At 42.7% G+C, this 17,582-nt stretch overlaps 1 protein-coding gene across 3 annotated transcripts in view; it reads right to left on the bottom strand.

The window, feature by feature from the left end:
- Window positions 1-17,582, bottom strand: part of UBA6 (ubiquitin like modifier activating enzyme 6) — a 65,792-nt gene that overhangs the window by 10,067 nt on the left and 38,143 nt on the right. For all 3 annotated transcript variants that reach the window (XM_074993892.1, XM_074993893.1, XM_074993894.1), the window contains 11 exons: window positions 17,049-17,126; window positions 13,768-13,949; window positions 10,762-10,867; window positions 10,040-10,129; window positions 9,846-9,926; window positions 8,784-8,912; window positions 6,969-7,020; window positions 6,794-6,857; window positions 5,204-5,273; window positions 3,073-3,144; window positions 274-391 (listed from right to left, as the gene is read on the bottom strand). In XM_074993892.1, coding sequence (XP_074849993.1) covers window positions 274-391; window positions 3,073-3,144; window positions 5,204-5,273; window positions 6,794-6,857; window positions 6,969-7,020; window positions 8,784-8,912; window positions 9,846-9,926; window positions 10,040-10,129; window positions 10,762-10,867; window positions 13,768-13,949; window positions 17,049-17,126 — 1,042 coding nt within the window. The remainder of the gene's footprint in view (window positions 1-273; window positions 392-3,072; window positions 3,145-5,203; window positions 5,274-6,793; window positions 6,858-6,968; window positions 7,021-8,783; window positions 8,913-9,845; window positions 9,927-10,039; window positions 10,130-10,761; window positions 10,868-13,767; window positions 13,950-17,048; window positions 17,127-17,582) is intronic.

Below are 17,582 nucleotides of genomic sequence, written 5' to 3'. Positions count from 1 at the left end.
CCCCGCGGCAACTTCAAAGTGTGAAACTTCGAAGTGCCGGCTTGCGTGTAGCCACAGGTCAGCCGCAGGTACTTCAAGTGCCTGTGACACTTCAAAGTTTCACACTTCAAAGTTGCCATGTGGGAGATTTAGCCTAATGAAGTGCTGCATATGCACAGCAGCACTTCATTAGTAATCTCCCGACACCCTAATCACCATGCCCCCTCCCAAACTGGGGGCCAGTCTAGCCACAGCCATCACAGAGTATAACACTTCACAAGAGAAGGTACTCACTTTTCAGAGCTTCATTCGCTAATATCGCTTTTTCCAGGTGGAAAATGGCATTCCTCTCATCCTCACTGCTTACTGGAATATGGTCTGGTTTCCTTGCAGTTTCATCTGTCTGCACAACCTGTGAATATATGCAGCCACTGAATAGGTAGCATGATATTACCAATAGGCCAAGAGCCAGGTTTGCCCCAAGAGATTAAAATGTAGCATTGCCTGGCATCACCACCACATTACACCAAAAACCTGAGCTGTTTTCAATGTCTCACGTGGGGCTGAAGGATAAAATTGCCCTTTGTAATGAGTTATATCTACCATTACGACCTTAATGTAATCTCATGAATTGCAGCCTAATTCTTCTGAATGGGATTTGGATTAATATTTTAGGAACCTATTAAGAATCACCTTTGAAGAGTCTGTTACTGCAAGTTTTTACAGCTTATTTTTACACTTTGTACGGAAAACTTTGTACTACAGGCTGAACCTCTCTAGTCCTGCGCTCCCTTGTCCAGCAAGATCTGTAGTCGGTCATGATTTAATTAGGCAGGCAACCACTTATCAAGGATGTAGCCAAGTTTCCCATGGTCCCATAAAGTTTGTTTATAGCCACCAGTCCTGACTCTCAGTGGTCTTTGCTGTTTTTTAGCTAAAATTTACCCCTAAACATCTTCCAAGAACCCAGTAAGCAGCGGAAGTGTTGGTAATGTGCTAGACAGTATTGACCTCCTGTGGTTCGCCAAATTCTCTCATTTGGCACTGGTCAGGTCCCAACATGCCAGACTAGAGAGAGGCTTGACTTGTACTACCTTAAGTCTGTTTAAAGTCAGGCCTGTGTCTATACAGAAGTGTGAATGTAGGTGTAAGTGTAAAGGAATCGGTCCCTAAAGCCAACCTGTCTGGCTGACCAGTGGCCAGCACCATATTGACGGCTGAAGAACAACAAGAGTCAGCCCTGCAAAAGAACACACCAAAAAAGAAAGACAAAAGCCCCTCAAGAAAAGAAGATCAAAGTCACATATGTTGTTAACTGATGACTCATGGTCACCCAGTGCCCTGGGGCAGTGGGACAGGACAGGTCTATGGACTAAAACATACAAAAAGAAGGACGCAAAGGACCCAAAAGAATTAGTTTCCGCAACCTGAAGCATTTGTGTGTCCTGACATGACCTGGCTCCCCTCCTCTTGTTTAGACTACCTGGCCAATGGAAAAGCATGAGCAACTGAGGCTGGTAATTATATCCCATCTGTAGAACTGTGTGTACGAGCGTGCGTACGTATGGTGCATAATTCTGGTAGCTAGGGACAGTAAATGAATTCTGCATTCACAATAAAGGCAGCACATTGCTTTGTCCCACCCAAAAGATTCTGCTGGTTCTATATCTCTAAGGCTGCTTCTACACGTGCCACCTCCAAGGTGGTATGATAATGAGGCATTTCGAAGCAGGTTAATGGGGCGTTAATGTGCATATTCAGCATCTCATTAGCATAATGGCAGCCACGCGAATTTCAAAGTGCAGGCTTCAAACTGCAGACTGACGGTGTAGCGGGGGGCAGCTTCAAAATAAGCCCCCCACTTCAACATTACCTCTCTCCCACAGAGCTAGATCGGAGTAAGAGAATGTCAAAGTGGGGAACTTATTTCGAAGCCACCCCCATCTACACTGGTCAATCTGTAATTTGAATTCTGCACTTTGAAATCTGCACAACCGCCATTATGCTAATCAGGTGAGGAATATGCATGTTAGTGCCTCATTAGCCTGCTTTGAACTGCCTCATTACCATGGCACCTCCAACAGAAGGCAGCATGTGTAGAAGCAGCCTCAGTGTAACTCTAAGAAAACTGCAGAAATCCACGCTCCTGAGCAGCAGAGTTAAGCCAACCTAGCCCCCAGTGCTAGGTCAATGGAAGACTTCTTCTGCCGGCCTAGCTATTGTCTCTCAGTGAGACGGGTTACCTGTACAGACAGGGGAACCCTTCCCACTGGGTTAGGCCGTGTCTATGCTGAAGTGCTACAGAGGCACATATGCAAATATACTGCTGCTGCATTTCAAGCCTAGCCAAGCCCTGACATTTAAAGAGATCTTTCTGCCAAACTATAAAATCACCTGTAAGAAAGCAGCACTACACATGAACAGCATTTATAGACACAACTAAAACTCTATTCTCTACAAAGATGCAACCATAAATAATTACACAAGACAGTCTGCAGCCATGTATTGTAAAGCCTTCCTCCATGAGAAAAAGGTTCACATTTTCTTGTCTAGTAGTAAAATAATGTAACCTAGAGCATTTACTGTAATGGTAATTAAACATTAATTAAAAAAATTTGATATGCAGGTACAGAAAAAAGCCTTCAGGCTTAAGGACTTGCTCTGCCCTTCTACAGTTCAATTTAAAAAACAAACAAAACAATTCTACAGAGTCCATTGCTAACTTTATTTTGGCTCAACTTAGTTGGTATATTAAATACAAGATCTTGAAAAAGACAGCATGGGGAAAGAATACAAGAATATATACCACACAAATCATATTCTAATCAGGAGATCCTCCACATAACAAGAAGCGGAGAATTACCAGCAAGAAGTCCTGTGGCACCTTCTAGACTAACAGGCTTTTTGGAGCATAAGCTTTTGTGGGGAAAGACCCACTTGTACTCCAAAAGATCCGTTAGTCTAGAAGGTGCCACAGGACTTCTCGTTGTTTTGGGGGATACAGATTAACACAGCTACCCCCAATACTAGACAAAACAAGATGACGATAAAGGTGTTTGCTTAACTTAGGGTTTATTAAAATATTAAACCTACTTTGTTTGAAGGTCTGAACTCTTGTATATTCACTCCTGAAATTATCTTCAGAATAGCTTCTTCAGACAAATCCTGTTTTTAATGTAAAAGTAACTGAAGATTTTTTGTATGAAAAATAAACCCTTATAAACAGCTACTATCCTTTTTTATAAAAGAGAAAAATATTAGCACTGTATACTTAATTTACAGCAGAATTATAGCTTTACAGGCCAGGTACTCAGCACTTACTTTACACAAAAGATACATCATAACCTAGCAGGCTGGGGGGCACAACAGCATTTTATAAGCAACAGCTGCATAAGATCTAAGTTGGTAAAAATGGCATTGACCTACTTTATAAAATGCAAGCACATGACTACATACAAGTAGGTACTTATACCAGTTACAATAGTCACATGTTAATGCTACTATGTTTATGTCCATTTCTCTATGACATTCTATGTATTCTTAAGAACATAAGAACATAAGAATGGCCATACTGGGTCAGACCAAAGGTCCATCGAGCCCAGCATCCCATCTGCCGACAGTGGCCAATGCCAGGTGCCCCAGAGAAGGAGAACAGAAGACAATGATCAAGTGATTTATCTCCTGCCATCCATCTCCTGCCCTTGTTATGAAGGCTAGGGCACCATACTTTATCCCTGGCTAATAGCCATTTATGGACCTAACCTGCAAAAATTTATCAAGCTCTTTTTTAAACCCTAATAGAGTCCTGGCCTTCACAGCCTCCTCGGGCAAGGAGTTCCACAGGTTGACTGTGCGCTGTGTGAAGAAAAATTTCCTTTTATTAGTTTTGAACCTACTACCCATCAATTTCATTTGGTGTCCCCTAGTTCTTGTATTATGGGAAAAGGTAAATAATTTTTCTATATTCACTTTCTCCACACCATTCATGATTTTATATACCTCTATCATATCGCCCCTCAATCGCCTCTTTTCCAAACTGAAAAGTCCCAGTCTCTCTAGCCTCTCCCCATATGGGACCCTTTCCAAGCCCCTAATCATCTTAGTCGCCCTTTTCTGAACCTTTTCTAATGCCAATATATCTTTTCTGAGGTGAGGAGACCACATCTGCACACAGTACTCAAGATGTGGGCGTACCATAGTTTTATATAGGGGAAGTATGATATCTTTTGTCTTATTATTGATCTCTTTTTTAATAATTCCTAACATCCTATTTGCCTTACTAACTGCCGCTGCACACTGCGTGGATGTCTTCAGAGAACTATCCACTATAACTCCAAGATCCCTTTCCTGATCTGTCGTAGCTAAATTTGACCCCATCATGTAGTACGTGTAATTTGGGTTATTTTTTCCAACATGCATTACCTTACACTTACCAACATTAAATTTCTTGCAGCTAGAGATGTGTACTAACAAGTTAAACGCACAAAAGCAAACAATAAATAATCCAGAATTTCATGTATTTAAAATCCCTGTTCTTCCTTCATCTAAGCACTACTGGCAAAAGTGGGAGAGCCTGAGACAACAACATTTTGACTCTAGCGGATCTGCTAAAGGAGACTGCAAAGAAAAAAAGGTGGTGAAAGTGACAGGAGAGACTGTTCAGAGATCAGAAGGTAAAAAACCTGAGCTGCAAATAGAGATTATGGCGGGGGGGGCCCACGGGGCAAGGCAAAACTCTCTCTCTCTCCTCCTCTCTGAGTACAGGAAAAAGGATATAGACAGAAAAATGAGCTCATGCTAGCAAAAGAAAATTTAGGGGAAGCAAGACAGGCCTTTACAATAGAGTCAAGGGAAGGTAAAAGTAAGGAGAAAACAGGTCCACTAGTAAGTGAGATGGGCAAATGAAATGAATCCTGATAGAACACAGCTGAAATACTGGCTTAGTTTTCCTCTTAAGGATGGAACTAACAAAAATGTTGGCACAATTAGAGAGAGCACTTTTGTCAAGATCAGCATTGATAAACAGTTGCAGTGGCAGAACCGGACCATCTTGCTGAAGACAAACACTGAGGGTTCAGCTGCAGATGTAAAAGAATTTTGTTTCTCAGCAAATTATCACTGAAGAACAAACAGTAGCATGTGAATGCATCATGAGTATCACGTGCATTTAACCTTTGCTCTCTGCCACTGGGGGTAAGAGTTCCCTCACAGCATGGTTACCTACCTTTTCTGTGAAAGGGACACAGTATACTCTTGCAAAGAGTTTGGCACCACTCACTATGAAACTGTAGTGTCTGTTACGGGAAAGAAAAATAATTGTTTTTGTACTAAAATCTACATTCAGACTTTAAGTCAGTGTTTGTGTTTCAGTAGAACACTGTTGTTCAAACCAGGATGGAGCGCCATTGGGCCAGGCTCCGAGAGAACAAAGGACGCTCGGGCTCCTGCCCTGAAGTGTTTATAACCTAAAAATGAAGGAGGACGTTTCAATGACAACACCACACCGCAGATGCTTCTCAGCAGCAGGGAACCATTGCCCAAGAATAACTTTCCGTACAGCATAGTGGCGCTCAACCTGTGGCTTGCAGGCCACGCGTACCCAATCGATAACACAGCTTCAGCTCAGCTACGTGCTTAAAAAAAATTCAGTTTGCCACTCAGGTCCAGCAGGAGGCAGGGGTCGGCTGAGGGGGAAAGAGCCTAAAGCAACCTGCAGGAGCACTCCTCCCAGCAACAGGCCAGTGTGTGCCGCAGGGGGCACAGTGCCATAGAGGCCTCTAGGGAGGCTGGAGGAGAGGGGCTGCACTGTGCCACACAGAGGCAGGAATTAGGAGTTTACAGGGGTGCTACAGTATCCCCAGGTCTTACCTGGGGCTCTGCTCCTACTCCACGGTGGAGGTCCCTGACTAGCTGCCCAGCTCCACACCCTGGTCTGGGAAGGTCCCTAATTCCATGCCCAGCCCTGCACCAAAACAGAGCTGCTCTGACCAGCCTCCACACTGGGTCCCAGACCCATTTGTTGGAGGGGTCTCTGGGAGGGAAGCACTGGGCATGGGGTCTGTGGCAGGGGCTTCTGGGGGCAGGCTGTGGTTCTCAACCTGCAGTCCATGTAACACATTACATAACACACACAGACTCTGAACCGCCACATTACAGGATCATTAAAAGGCAGATGGGACACACAAGGAAAGGAGGATTTCAGCTTATCACAGCTGAGTACAATCAAAACCTCTCGTCGAAATGCTGAAACCTTCACTGACACTGCACAACTTCAGGAGGGGCCTGTGCGATCGACTCTCCTCTCTCCCTTATCCTATCAGTGTCACTCCAGAGAGAATTCACTGAAGTGCTGGTTACAGGGACTGCATGCCCTTCCCACACTCAGAATAATCCAGTCTTAACAATAGCTACAGCCAACCCACTGCCCTCCGTACTCCCATCTCAGTTCACAAACTAGGTGAGCGTTTCCCAAGAGTGAGGCTCAGTAGGAGCAGTTTCTCAGGAGCAGCAGGTATTTCATCGGACACATCTCAAGATTTTGATGTTTCTTTTGCATTAAACCTTTTAAGTGTAGTGATTTGCAACAGTGAGGTTGCTCGTAAGGGGGCGCAAAAGCCTATCCAATGCAGATCTCGTTTCAGTTGGTGTGGTCTAGCTCCGTTCAAATCCCTGAGTTTCATAGAGAACAAATCTGATCATTTATGTGTGCATTCTATCAGTATGGGATGCATGCTGTTTCTAAACACACCTCCTGCATAACATCCCTTCCTCCCTTCGTGTATGCACAAAATACCTATAGAGGTATAATACTTACAAAGGATCACTGAATTCAAACTTTATCGGAGAAGGTGGCCTCTTTGGTGATTGCCAAAACAAACCTGGTAGTTGGAAGAATGCAAAGTGAAATTTTAAGCAGTTAATAACATAGTAAAGCAATGACCTATTACATAAAGTCACAAAGTGAGGTATAAGTGGCTCTATACACTTACTTCCATCTTTTAATCGTGTATCAAGGGGAAAAGAGTGAAGTAATTGAAGAGCCTAGAGAAGAAATGCCAGAGTACTATTAATATTCCATTGTACACAAATGAATGCTTCAAAATACAAATCAAATAAAATATCATTGTGGCGCCCTGAAGCCTTGATCCCGCTTTGTCATAATTCCCTCTGATATAGCTGGAAAGTTGGGAAAATTTAAGAAAAAATGCTCATATCAGGAACTCCTTCCCAACTGTGTAGGACTGACGTAACAAAACCGTTGTTCTTATCAATGGAATCTGCTACGCACAATTAATCACATCAAAAGATGCAGGTGCCAACCAAATACGACACTCCACCGTATTCATCCAAACATTCTGTTTGACAAGTGAAGTACATGCTAGCAACCAAGGAACTGTGAATGCAATTATGTAGTGCATTTTCCCCCTGCAGTCACTAGTTTGTATACACACAATTTAAGCACATTATGGCTACGTCTACACGTGCACCCAACTTCGAAATAGCTTATTTCGATGTTGCGACATCGAAATAGGCTATTTCGATGAATAACGTCTACACGTCCTCCAGGGCTGGCAACGTCGATGTTCAACTTCGACGTTGCTCAGCCCAACATCGAAATAGGTGCAGCGAGGGAACGTCTACACGCCAAAGTAGCACACATCGAAATAAGGGAGCCAGGCACAGCTGCAGACAGGGTCACGGGGCGGACTCAACAGCAAGTCGCTCCCTTAAAGGGCCCCTCCCAGACACACTTTCATTAAACAGTGCAAGATACACAGAGCCAACAACTAGTTGCAGACCCTGTATATGCAGCACGGACCCCCAGCTGCAGCAGCAGCAGCCAGAAGCCCTGGGCTAAGGGCTGCTGCCCACGGTGACCACAGAGCCCCACAAGGGCTGGAGAGAGAGTATCTCTCAACCCCCCAGCTGATGGCCGCCATGGAGGACCCCGCTATTTCGATGTTGCGGGACGCGGATCGTCTACACGTCCCTACTTCGATGTTGAACGTCGAAGTAGGGCGCTATTCCCATCCCCTCATGGGGTTAGCGACTTCGACGTCTCGCCGCCTAACGTCGATTTCAACTTCGAAATAGCGCCCGACGCGTGTAGACGTGACGGGCGCTATTTCGAAGTTAGTGCCGCTACTTCGAAGTAGCGTGCACGTGTAGACGCAGCTTATATGTCACACTTTAATCCTCCTGTCTGCTATATAGTTGAGAAGACTGAAGAGGGCACACCAGAAGGAGAAATTAGATGACAGCAATCTTAATGAAATATTAAAATAGTCTCTTGAAACAAAAGAGATAAAGTGGGTGAGGCAGTATCTTCTATTGGACCCAGCTCTGTTAGACAGAGATCAGCTGTCATGCTTACACAGAGCTCTTCAAAGACCTATTTACTGAAAGCATTAATTATATTTTAAGAGGCCATCTTATAAAACTGAAGGACAATGGTTCATATTCAGCAGATACCCACCAAAAATACAATAAGGCTCACCCCAAATTTTCAGTCTAAAGACACTAAAACAACGTGAGGCTGATTCATAAAAGTTTAAAAACATCTAATAATTTATGCAAGAATATACACAATGTGAGACCTTCTAAAGAGACAAGCTAGATTTTGGGGGTTTTTTAATCAAAGCATTTGTGCAGAAGATTCACTCTTTGGTAAGTCTACAGGAAAGATCTGAAAAAATTTTTGCAACTAATTTTGGTATTTTATCCATGAAAGAAATAAAAATTCTTTTGTGTGCCTCAATTATGCAGAAGCCATTTCTCAACATTAGCAGGTTTTGCATACATACCTTATGATTAAAATACTTCTCAAATTTTATTCTTGCAAGTTCAACACACTGAGGCCAATTTCGGGGTCTTCTACTAAGTGATTTAATAGCTTGAAAACAGCCTTCCAAGCTCTCTCCTGATTTTATTCTCTGAACAGAAAAGGAAAATAAGAAAACAGTATTAGAACGGACAAGTTCTCTCACAACCATTTAGCTTTGTTACATGACTAAGCAAAGACAAAAAGGAAATCTAATTTATGAAATGTCCTTTGTTCTAGCTGTCGCTATTTCATGCCATGCCTCCCTTTTTGCTACTTCAAGCTTTGCAATTTTTCCAAACAATATTGCCTAAAATAGCAGCTCTGGAGTTTCCTGTTTGTTAGCTGCTTATTCCATTTGGTTTCAGTCAGATTCAGTCCTGGGTAGCAGGGGAAATCAATGCTCAGTATAAAAGATGAAGGTGCAAATGCTCTTACTGGAAGTTGCATATTAAATTTACCAGCAAAACAAAATTTACTTAGAAGCAAATTAGTTCCTTTTTAGTTCCTTCTGATTAGTAGTTATACCGGTTGTCAGGAAGATGCTCCCATCCACGTAACACAGGTACGTCAGCTAGAGAAGCCTTCTGCATGCACAGCAGAGCCAACAATAGCCGTGGGTCCGGAGGGAAGGTGGTGGGGGTGCTGGCTTCCCACCCCCGAAGGTGTGGGACCAAAGGTGGAAGGGGCATGGCTTAGGACAGTCCATCCTGCTCCCCCGAGCCACACACAGAATGGTGCGTACCGTTGCCACGGTATTTCAGAGGAGGCCCAGCAGCAACTGTCCCCATTGTCCCCCTGCTGTCTGCGGGCCTCTACACACAACTGAGAGACAGTAGCAATTCAGGAAGTGGTGGGGGTGCTCCTGATAAGGTTATTGTGAATATTTACAATGAATCTTATTTTGCACCCACCATGATCAATAATGAGCATCACATCACAGACTCTGTATAAGGACTGAAAACAGAATTTAATGTGAATCCTGATCTTAAAATAAACACTATTATTTTAAGCCTCTTATTTTAATCACAGTATTTATTCCTACCTGTAAGACCGCTTCTGCAGATGGGTAGGTTTGCCAGAATTTGTTAAATAGTGAAGGCTTATGGGAAAATGCACTTTCAAACTACAAAACAAAAGCAGAAATATGGTATTGTGCAGGTCGCTATACTGTAAATTGATTTCATCCCTCTCCAAATAAAGAATGACTGTTTGTATCTTATCAGGCAATATACTTACCTTATCTCTTGCCCACTGTATGGTGTGCTCAATGGCAGCTGGGAAAGATTTTAGGGTGCAAAAAGGTATTTCTTCTTCTGGTGGATCTCGCTGAATTAGAAGACAAAAATAGCAGTGTATACTGACAGGGGTCTTAAAGTGCATTACTACAGGTGCACTGTAGATCGAACTTCAACTGACATTAAAGAGTGTTGGAAGTTGTTCACAAAAATATTAGAATACGATTGCCCAATGAAAGCTAAACTGCCACAGCGGCATTAGATCTCTCTTTACAGGCAAGTGGGATATCATAAAGGAAACTGTTTTCACTATAACTGAAAAACAAAAAACTTAAAAAGCATGAGGACAGGTGCTCCACAGGCAAAAGAGAACAATGGAACACTATTGACAGGGGTGTCACTTTCTCACTTTGCCATGAGAGCAGATGCCAATGTGGCAAAGTTATTTCAAAGTTATTTTCACTCCCACTGTAACTGCTGGTTACAAAGTGGAAACAAAATTCACAAATACATATTAGTATTGGGTCTCCTCTGTGAACATCTTTAGAAAAATCTACATTGTCATATTTTAAGTCAGTTTCCAACAAAAGGTGCTGCACTGTCAGTGACTCAAATGGGTCACTTGTATTTAAAATAAACAACAGGTAGAACAAAGTATAAGAAAAAAGGAGGTGTGGGAGAAACCACACATGGTAAATTACTTTAAATGAAAATGACACTTACATGACTGTTATAGGACTCTGTCAGGTGAGGCACAATAGTTTCTGTGTGTCCTTTAGTTCCCATTGTTCCAGAGTCTAAGAGCGGACGAAGGTTTGCTACACAACGACTAAAGTGGAAATATAACACAAAAGATATTGGGGGTAAAAAAAATTTTCAGGTCAGCAAGACCCTGTAGCATCTGCAACCAATTCAGATGTCCTGAAAAAAACCTCAAGCAAAAAGAGTAAGTGAAAGACTGTATCATCATAAGTCAATAAAAGATCCCACATGATGTTTTAGCCCTTGACTGCATTTGTCATGACTATATTCACAATCTCTCCTATGCGATCCTGTGCTTGTAGCCCACGGACTGGTTGGGTTTTCCTTCATTGTGTCTGAAGTTGCCAAGTCTCATTCTCCCTGCAGAGAATCATTCCCAATAGAATTTGTGCCCGAACTCACTATGTCTCTCTTCATCTTGGAAAGTATTTTCATGTTGTTACTCCAGCAAGTATTTTCAGACTGACCACTCTTGGTCTTTTGTTAACAGATCTTTTCCAATAATGTTTCCTTTAGAAGCTGCAACCCTCAACTGTATTTATTAGCCAAACATTCAATACTTTGCTGAACTAACAGTTACATAATCTCAGTTAACAATACATATCGCCTACGATATAGAAATCACTGAGACACATTAAAGGGAGAACCTCATGATGTAATATTTAAAAGCAGTCACTTTTCAAAGCAGAATCAAGCTCAGTTTTACAGAGGAACTACAAAGAATATTGTAAATTTACATCAGTTTCCAATATCTGTCCTCAATGTTCCCATTGTCAAGGTAAAACGGGCATTGTGTGTGCAACTTGAAAATGTATGCATTATCCAGTGATGCCACAGGTACCCAGGAAGCCCAAATGGATTTTAAGGATATAGAAAAGAGTTCAAAGAGACTGACAAATTGACTCCTAACTGTTAGGTCTTGAGCCATGTCTCCCTGAGGATTTCCATCATAAGGACAATGCCAATATAAACGGATTTGTATTGGTGTAGCATCTCCCTGTTGTAAAACTAGGAGAAGCCATACTAGAAGGAAACAGTTTATCAAGGCCCTGCTTGTCTATGCCAACAGTCGGCAACTTTTTAAAGACTATGAGCCTTTTTATTGTTTTTGCCTTTGACCAAAACATTTTTAAGAGCCGCATCATATGCATAGCTACTCCTACCCATTCACAAAGACACCAGAGTATAGCTGTCACAAACAAATTCTCACTTAAATAAACACAATAGATGATGGAATAAACTGTACATTTTGCTATTTCCCTCCTTGGTTATTCTTTCACAATACAGTTTGCCTATTATGTCACTGAGACGTAACATAGTGACCTACTTCCTGTCCTATTTGAACGTCTTATTATCTATACATTCCATTACATTTAAAATTGGCTTGGCGCCGGAAGGGGCTCTGGCTTGGTGCAGGGAATTCAGGTATAGGAGGGAGCTCCAAGCAGATGCAGAATGTTGGGGTACAGGAGAGGGTGAAGGGTGTGAGCACATACATACCTGCACAAGGGGCTCCGCTGTGGAGCAGCAGGTTGGAGTGTAGGAGGGGGTGCAAGGCACAGGCTTTGGCCGGAAGGTACTTATGACAAGCAGTTTCCAGTCTGCAAATCCAGCAGGGCTCAGGCAGGCTGCCTGCCTTTCAGGGCCACACACCATTCCCAGATGTGGCTGGCTACTGACACATCTCTTCATGCTCCTAGGGGGCAGAGGGCAGTGGGTCTCCATGCATTGCCTGTACCAGCAAGTACCAGCCCACCAGAGTTGTAAGGATGGTGCTGGGATTGAGGTAGCACCTGAAGTCACTTCCCTCCTGCCAGCCAGGGGCCAAACAGACACGCCAGCAGCCGTTCACTTTCGGTAGCAGCCTGGAGTCACGGCATGCAGGTAGCCTGCCTGAACCCTGTTGCACCAATGGACTTGTAGCAGCCCACAAGAGAGCAGCCTATCCCTGGCCTATGCTCAAGGTTCCTATTAGTGCCACTACATGAATGGATGGCCTAGGACAGCTATAGCCAGAACAAATCACCAGCACAGAAAAAGCTTCACATTCCTTTCAAATTACACGATCACTCTATTCCCAGGGAGCTTTGAAAATGCAGATTCCTGGTAGTTTTATATGATCAGGAAGATAAGTTAAAGTGAACCCCAATCAAACTAAAAACAGCTCTGATGATTTACCTGATATGAAAGAACATAATGGTTCAAATTCTCCCAGCTGGTTTGGCCACTGCTTACTTTTAATACGTACACACAGGCCTGTGCTCGACGTACAGAAATACCGAGACACAAACAGGGATGTGTTTGAGTTTTCAGACTCCTTGATTTAGAATGCTGATGATAAACAGGTGATACCCTCACACAGCAGCCCAACACTCTGTGTAAAGGGTTAGTCTCTTCTTACTTGTGTTATTGTAACAATGGGAACCCCAGACATGGGCCAAGACTCCCTTGTTCTAAACACTACGCAAGCAGATGAAAATGAGAGTCTCTGCCCAGAAGGTTGTAGCTTGTAACACTGACAGGGACCTGCTAAACCAGTGTTTCCCAAATGGTTCCATTATTTCAGCAGCAGCGGGGCAGGAAGCCACAGAGGAGTCAGCAGTGGCTGAGAGCCCCTCACTCATGAGGTAGCCAGTGAGCATGCCATGGAGATGGGGCAAGGGGAGCCAATAGCTATCCAGAAGTGGAGCCAGATGGGTCCTGAGGTTCCTGCATCATCCTCTTGCATGCAGCCACTGCTGTTTCTATCAGCTGAGATGGGTTTTGCTACATTTTTTTAATGTCAATTTGGTCCGTGGCCTGCATGTCTCTCAAGGTATGGAAGGCAAGACTGAGGCTACTACTATCAAACCACGTTAAAAAAACCGAACGCTCTAGAACTGGAGGAAAAAGAGAGATTATGAGGGAGAGAAGAACAGAAGGGGAAATACAGAAGAGTGGGTCTGACTCCCATCTCACCAGACGTACCTGTCAATATATCTCCTTGCTTCCACATTGTCTAGAGCTGTAACAATTATGTCTTGCTTGGTGTAGAATTCATCATTGTAAATGTTCTCAGTGGCTGGACACACTTTATGGATATATGGCTCTATCTTTAACTGAGGATTGATGGTCAGTGTTGCTGCTGCTGCAGTATAGCTTTTAGGTTTCTAATCAAATGAAAAACCAAGGTGAACAGATTTAGGTCACCAAACCTCCTTCAGGATTATGGATTAAACAACAGTTCGTCATATAAAACGTACAAATCTGGAACCACATTGGTGAAAATGAGGAAATAAAAAGTTGAACAAGGAAACCTAGCTTGGGTTACTCAAGAAATGAGCATTTCACCTTGAATCATTCAAAACAGGTTGTGAAAGCTCTGCTCTCAGTGCCGAGCCAAAACCCATTCCAGACAAGATGCAATACTGATGGCTTGGGAAAGCTGGAAAGACAGCATTCTATAGGGGATGGTAGAGGAGGTGCTTGTCGCTCTGTGTCCTATAAATGTTCTGTCTGTCTGTGGTGCTCCTGAAGTTCCTATTGCCCTTGGATAGCTTCAGAAGCTAAACATGTATTTCAATTGCATACAGGCAGAAAACGTGATCATTGCTCAACCAAACTGGACCTCAAACAATAACCCACAGCACTGTGATTTCATACTGAATTATTGCAAAGTCATCCATGGGAGGCTGACGACAAAGATCACACCAAATGCCCTATCCACCTCCTCGGACAGCATTAGCTGGGGGGAAGGAATGGTTACCTACATCTCATAATTGTTGTTCTTCAAGATATGTTGCTCATGTCTATTCCAACAGGTGCATGTGCCCGCCACGCGCACAACGGTTGGAAAGTTATTCCCCCAGCAGGACCCATCAGATCAGCTGTGGAGCCCTGTAACATGGCACCCCCATGTGATTGCGTATAGGACACCACTCAGCACCTTCTTGCCAGACCACTGCAACAGACAGGGAAGGGGAAGATCTGGAATGGACACAAGCAACACATCTCAAAGAACAGCTGTTACAAGACATAGAAACCATGTTTTGTTGTTCAGATGCTTGCTCATATCCATCCCAATAGGTGACTCTCAAGCAGTGTCCTGGCAGGAGAGGCTGGAGTGCATCTGGTTGCTGACTGCTTACAGAAAAGGGGGAAATGATAGCTGTGGTACACCTAGACTTGAGTACAGCATTTGATACAGAATGACATGACCTTCTTATAAATGAACTAGGAAAATACCACTTACATGGGGCTACTAAGACAGGTGCATAATTGGTTGGATAACCATTCCAAGACAGTAGTTATCAATGGTTTGCAGTCATGCTGGAAAGGCATAATGAGTGGGGTTCCACAAGGATCAGTTTTGGGAATGGTTCTGTTCAGTATCTTCATCAACTATTTAGATAACAACATAGAGAGTATTCTTATAAAGGTTGCAGCTGATACCATGCTGGGTGGGGTTGCAAGTGCTTGGGAAGATAGGATTTTAATTCAAAATTATCTGGACAAACTGGAGAAATGATCTGAGGTAAACAGGATGAAATTCAATAAGGACAAATGCAAAGTACTCCACGTAGGAAAGAACAAACTAACACTCGCATGCATCCAAAATGGGAAATGACTGTGTAGGAAGAAGTAATGCATAAAGGGATGTAGGGATCATAGTGGACCACAAGCTAAACAGGAGTCAATAGTGTGACACTGATGCAAAAAAAGCAAGTATCCTTTGGGGATGCCTTGTAAGCAAGACATGAGATGTAACTCCTCTGCTCTACTCTGCACTGATTAGGCCTCAACTAGAGTAACGGGTCCAGCTCTGGGTGCCACATTTCTGGAAAAATATGGATAAACTGGAGTAAGTCCAGAGAACGGCAACAAAAACGACTTAAGGTCTAGAAAACATGACCTATGAAGAAACAAAGAATTGGGTTTGTTGAGTCTGGAAAAGAGGTGGTTAAACACTGGAATAAATTGCCTAGGGAGGATGTGGAATCTCCATCAATGATGATATTTAAGAGCAGGCTAGACAAACACCTGTCTGGGATGGTCTAGATGGTTCCTGATCCTTCTGTGAGTGCAGTGAACTGGCCTCTTGAGATTCCTTCAAGTTCTAGTGCTCTATGAGGGCCCCACTTCAGCTGGCTTCACAACCGACTCGATAGGTACCGCTAGGCGAAAAACTTTCTGACAGTTGTACACACAGGATGCGCACACGCCTGTTGGAATGAACATGTGCAAGCACTCAACAAATATATTATTCTAATTTCCCTTAAAATTTGCACCTAGATATAAGTGCAATTCAGTGCTAACACTGGTCTGTAAATTCCCACATACATTGAGGTTCTAGCCATGTAAGACACCATTCCTCCCCCAGTCTGCTGTCACTTGAGTAATTGTTAGAAACAGCCACATCTGAAGGTAGAGAACTGACGGAAAGGCGTTTAAGTTATGAAATTGATGCTGAAGTTTAAGATGACTGCACATTACAATATGAACTGCATCCTCTTTCCCCTTTTACTCGTGTCAGTGGATGAAGTATTGCTTTCTGTTAGCCAATGATTAATGACGCACAATTTTCAAAATAATTAATTACTTAATGGAAGCAGAATTGTTAGGACAGTGTATATTTAGACATAAAGGTGTACAAAACCAAGCAAACTGATTTCACTATTGTGAACTGCAATTTAAAAAAATCTGATTTTGTAACTCCATGGCCTCCATACCAATATTTCTGAAAGCTGAAGAGTTTAAAGCAGACTAACATTTTATCATAAATTCTTTTTTAAGTATTTCTGCACACAGGATTCCTGCTCCTGGATTATTTTATCCTATTCTATTGCATTTCTCAGTTAAGTAATTCTGAGATTTCAGTTGTCAACTAACAACAACCTCATGTAAGATGTTTGCTGCTTGCACATTCATAATTCACATCACTTTCAATGGCCTGCAAAGGTCTTGGTTCTGATTCTTTACTCACTGCTGTGTAAAGCAGGAATAACTTCACTGAAGTCAGGGCAGTGGCATTGGTGTATAAGTGTGGAGAATTGCTCCCTTTGAATCCATTAATGGATTTAGGCATCAACATTAGCAAATCCACGCCTAACTATTACATTTAGTATCATTAAAGTCCATTTCCCACCCCCAACCACAGCCTTCTCAAAGACTCATTTGTATTTATATTCCCAAACTAAGTTGTCGCAGCAGGTAAAAGCAGCAGCACGGACTCTGACCAGGAGATGTTAGGTTTCAAAAAGAAAGTCTACCTGTATGTGATGGGGCCGAAAAAGGAACTGCCTGTTCAAGTTGGATTTCTCGATCAAGTCTGGATCAGTAATTGTGACCTACAGAAGAAAAGAACAGCCGAAATGATAAACAGTGTGCTCTGTGGCAGCACTCCCCTTTTTTTGTAACAATCAACCGTTTACAGTGTCAAAATGACCCTGACAAATGGTGGCGCGATAATCTTAACAGGTGAAATTATCTATTTTAACATGTCTCAGATTTTAAAACAAACTATTTGCCAAGAGTGGTGCTCCTGAGCTCCACAACCAAATTACATAGGGAGATCTCAATTTTTATTTAATTCTCTTCCTCCTCCCCAAGAACTCGATCCAAAACAAGCGTAGCCAACAACACTACACTACAGCGGGATACAATTTTTATTTAAAATATCCATCCGTAAGGCAGTATTTAAACTGGTTTTCATTATGAACAATCCTCTTTCAAAGAGAAAAATAAGACAAGCACATATCTCTGTACACCATCATTAACGTTAATCTCAGTCTTGAATACATACA

This window comes from Carettochelys insculpta, chromosome 4 (assembly GCF_033958435.1).
Source record: "Carettochelys insculpta isolate YL-2023 chromosome 4, ASM3395843v1, whole genome shotgun sequence".
Lineage (NCBI taxonomy): Eukaryota > Metazoa > Chordata > Testudines > Carettochelyidae > Carettochelys > Carettochelys insculpta.
Note: the sequence above shows the minus strand (reverse complement) of the source record. Positions and strands in the feature narration are given on the sequence as shown.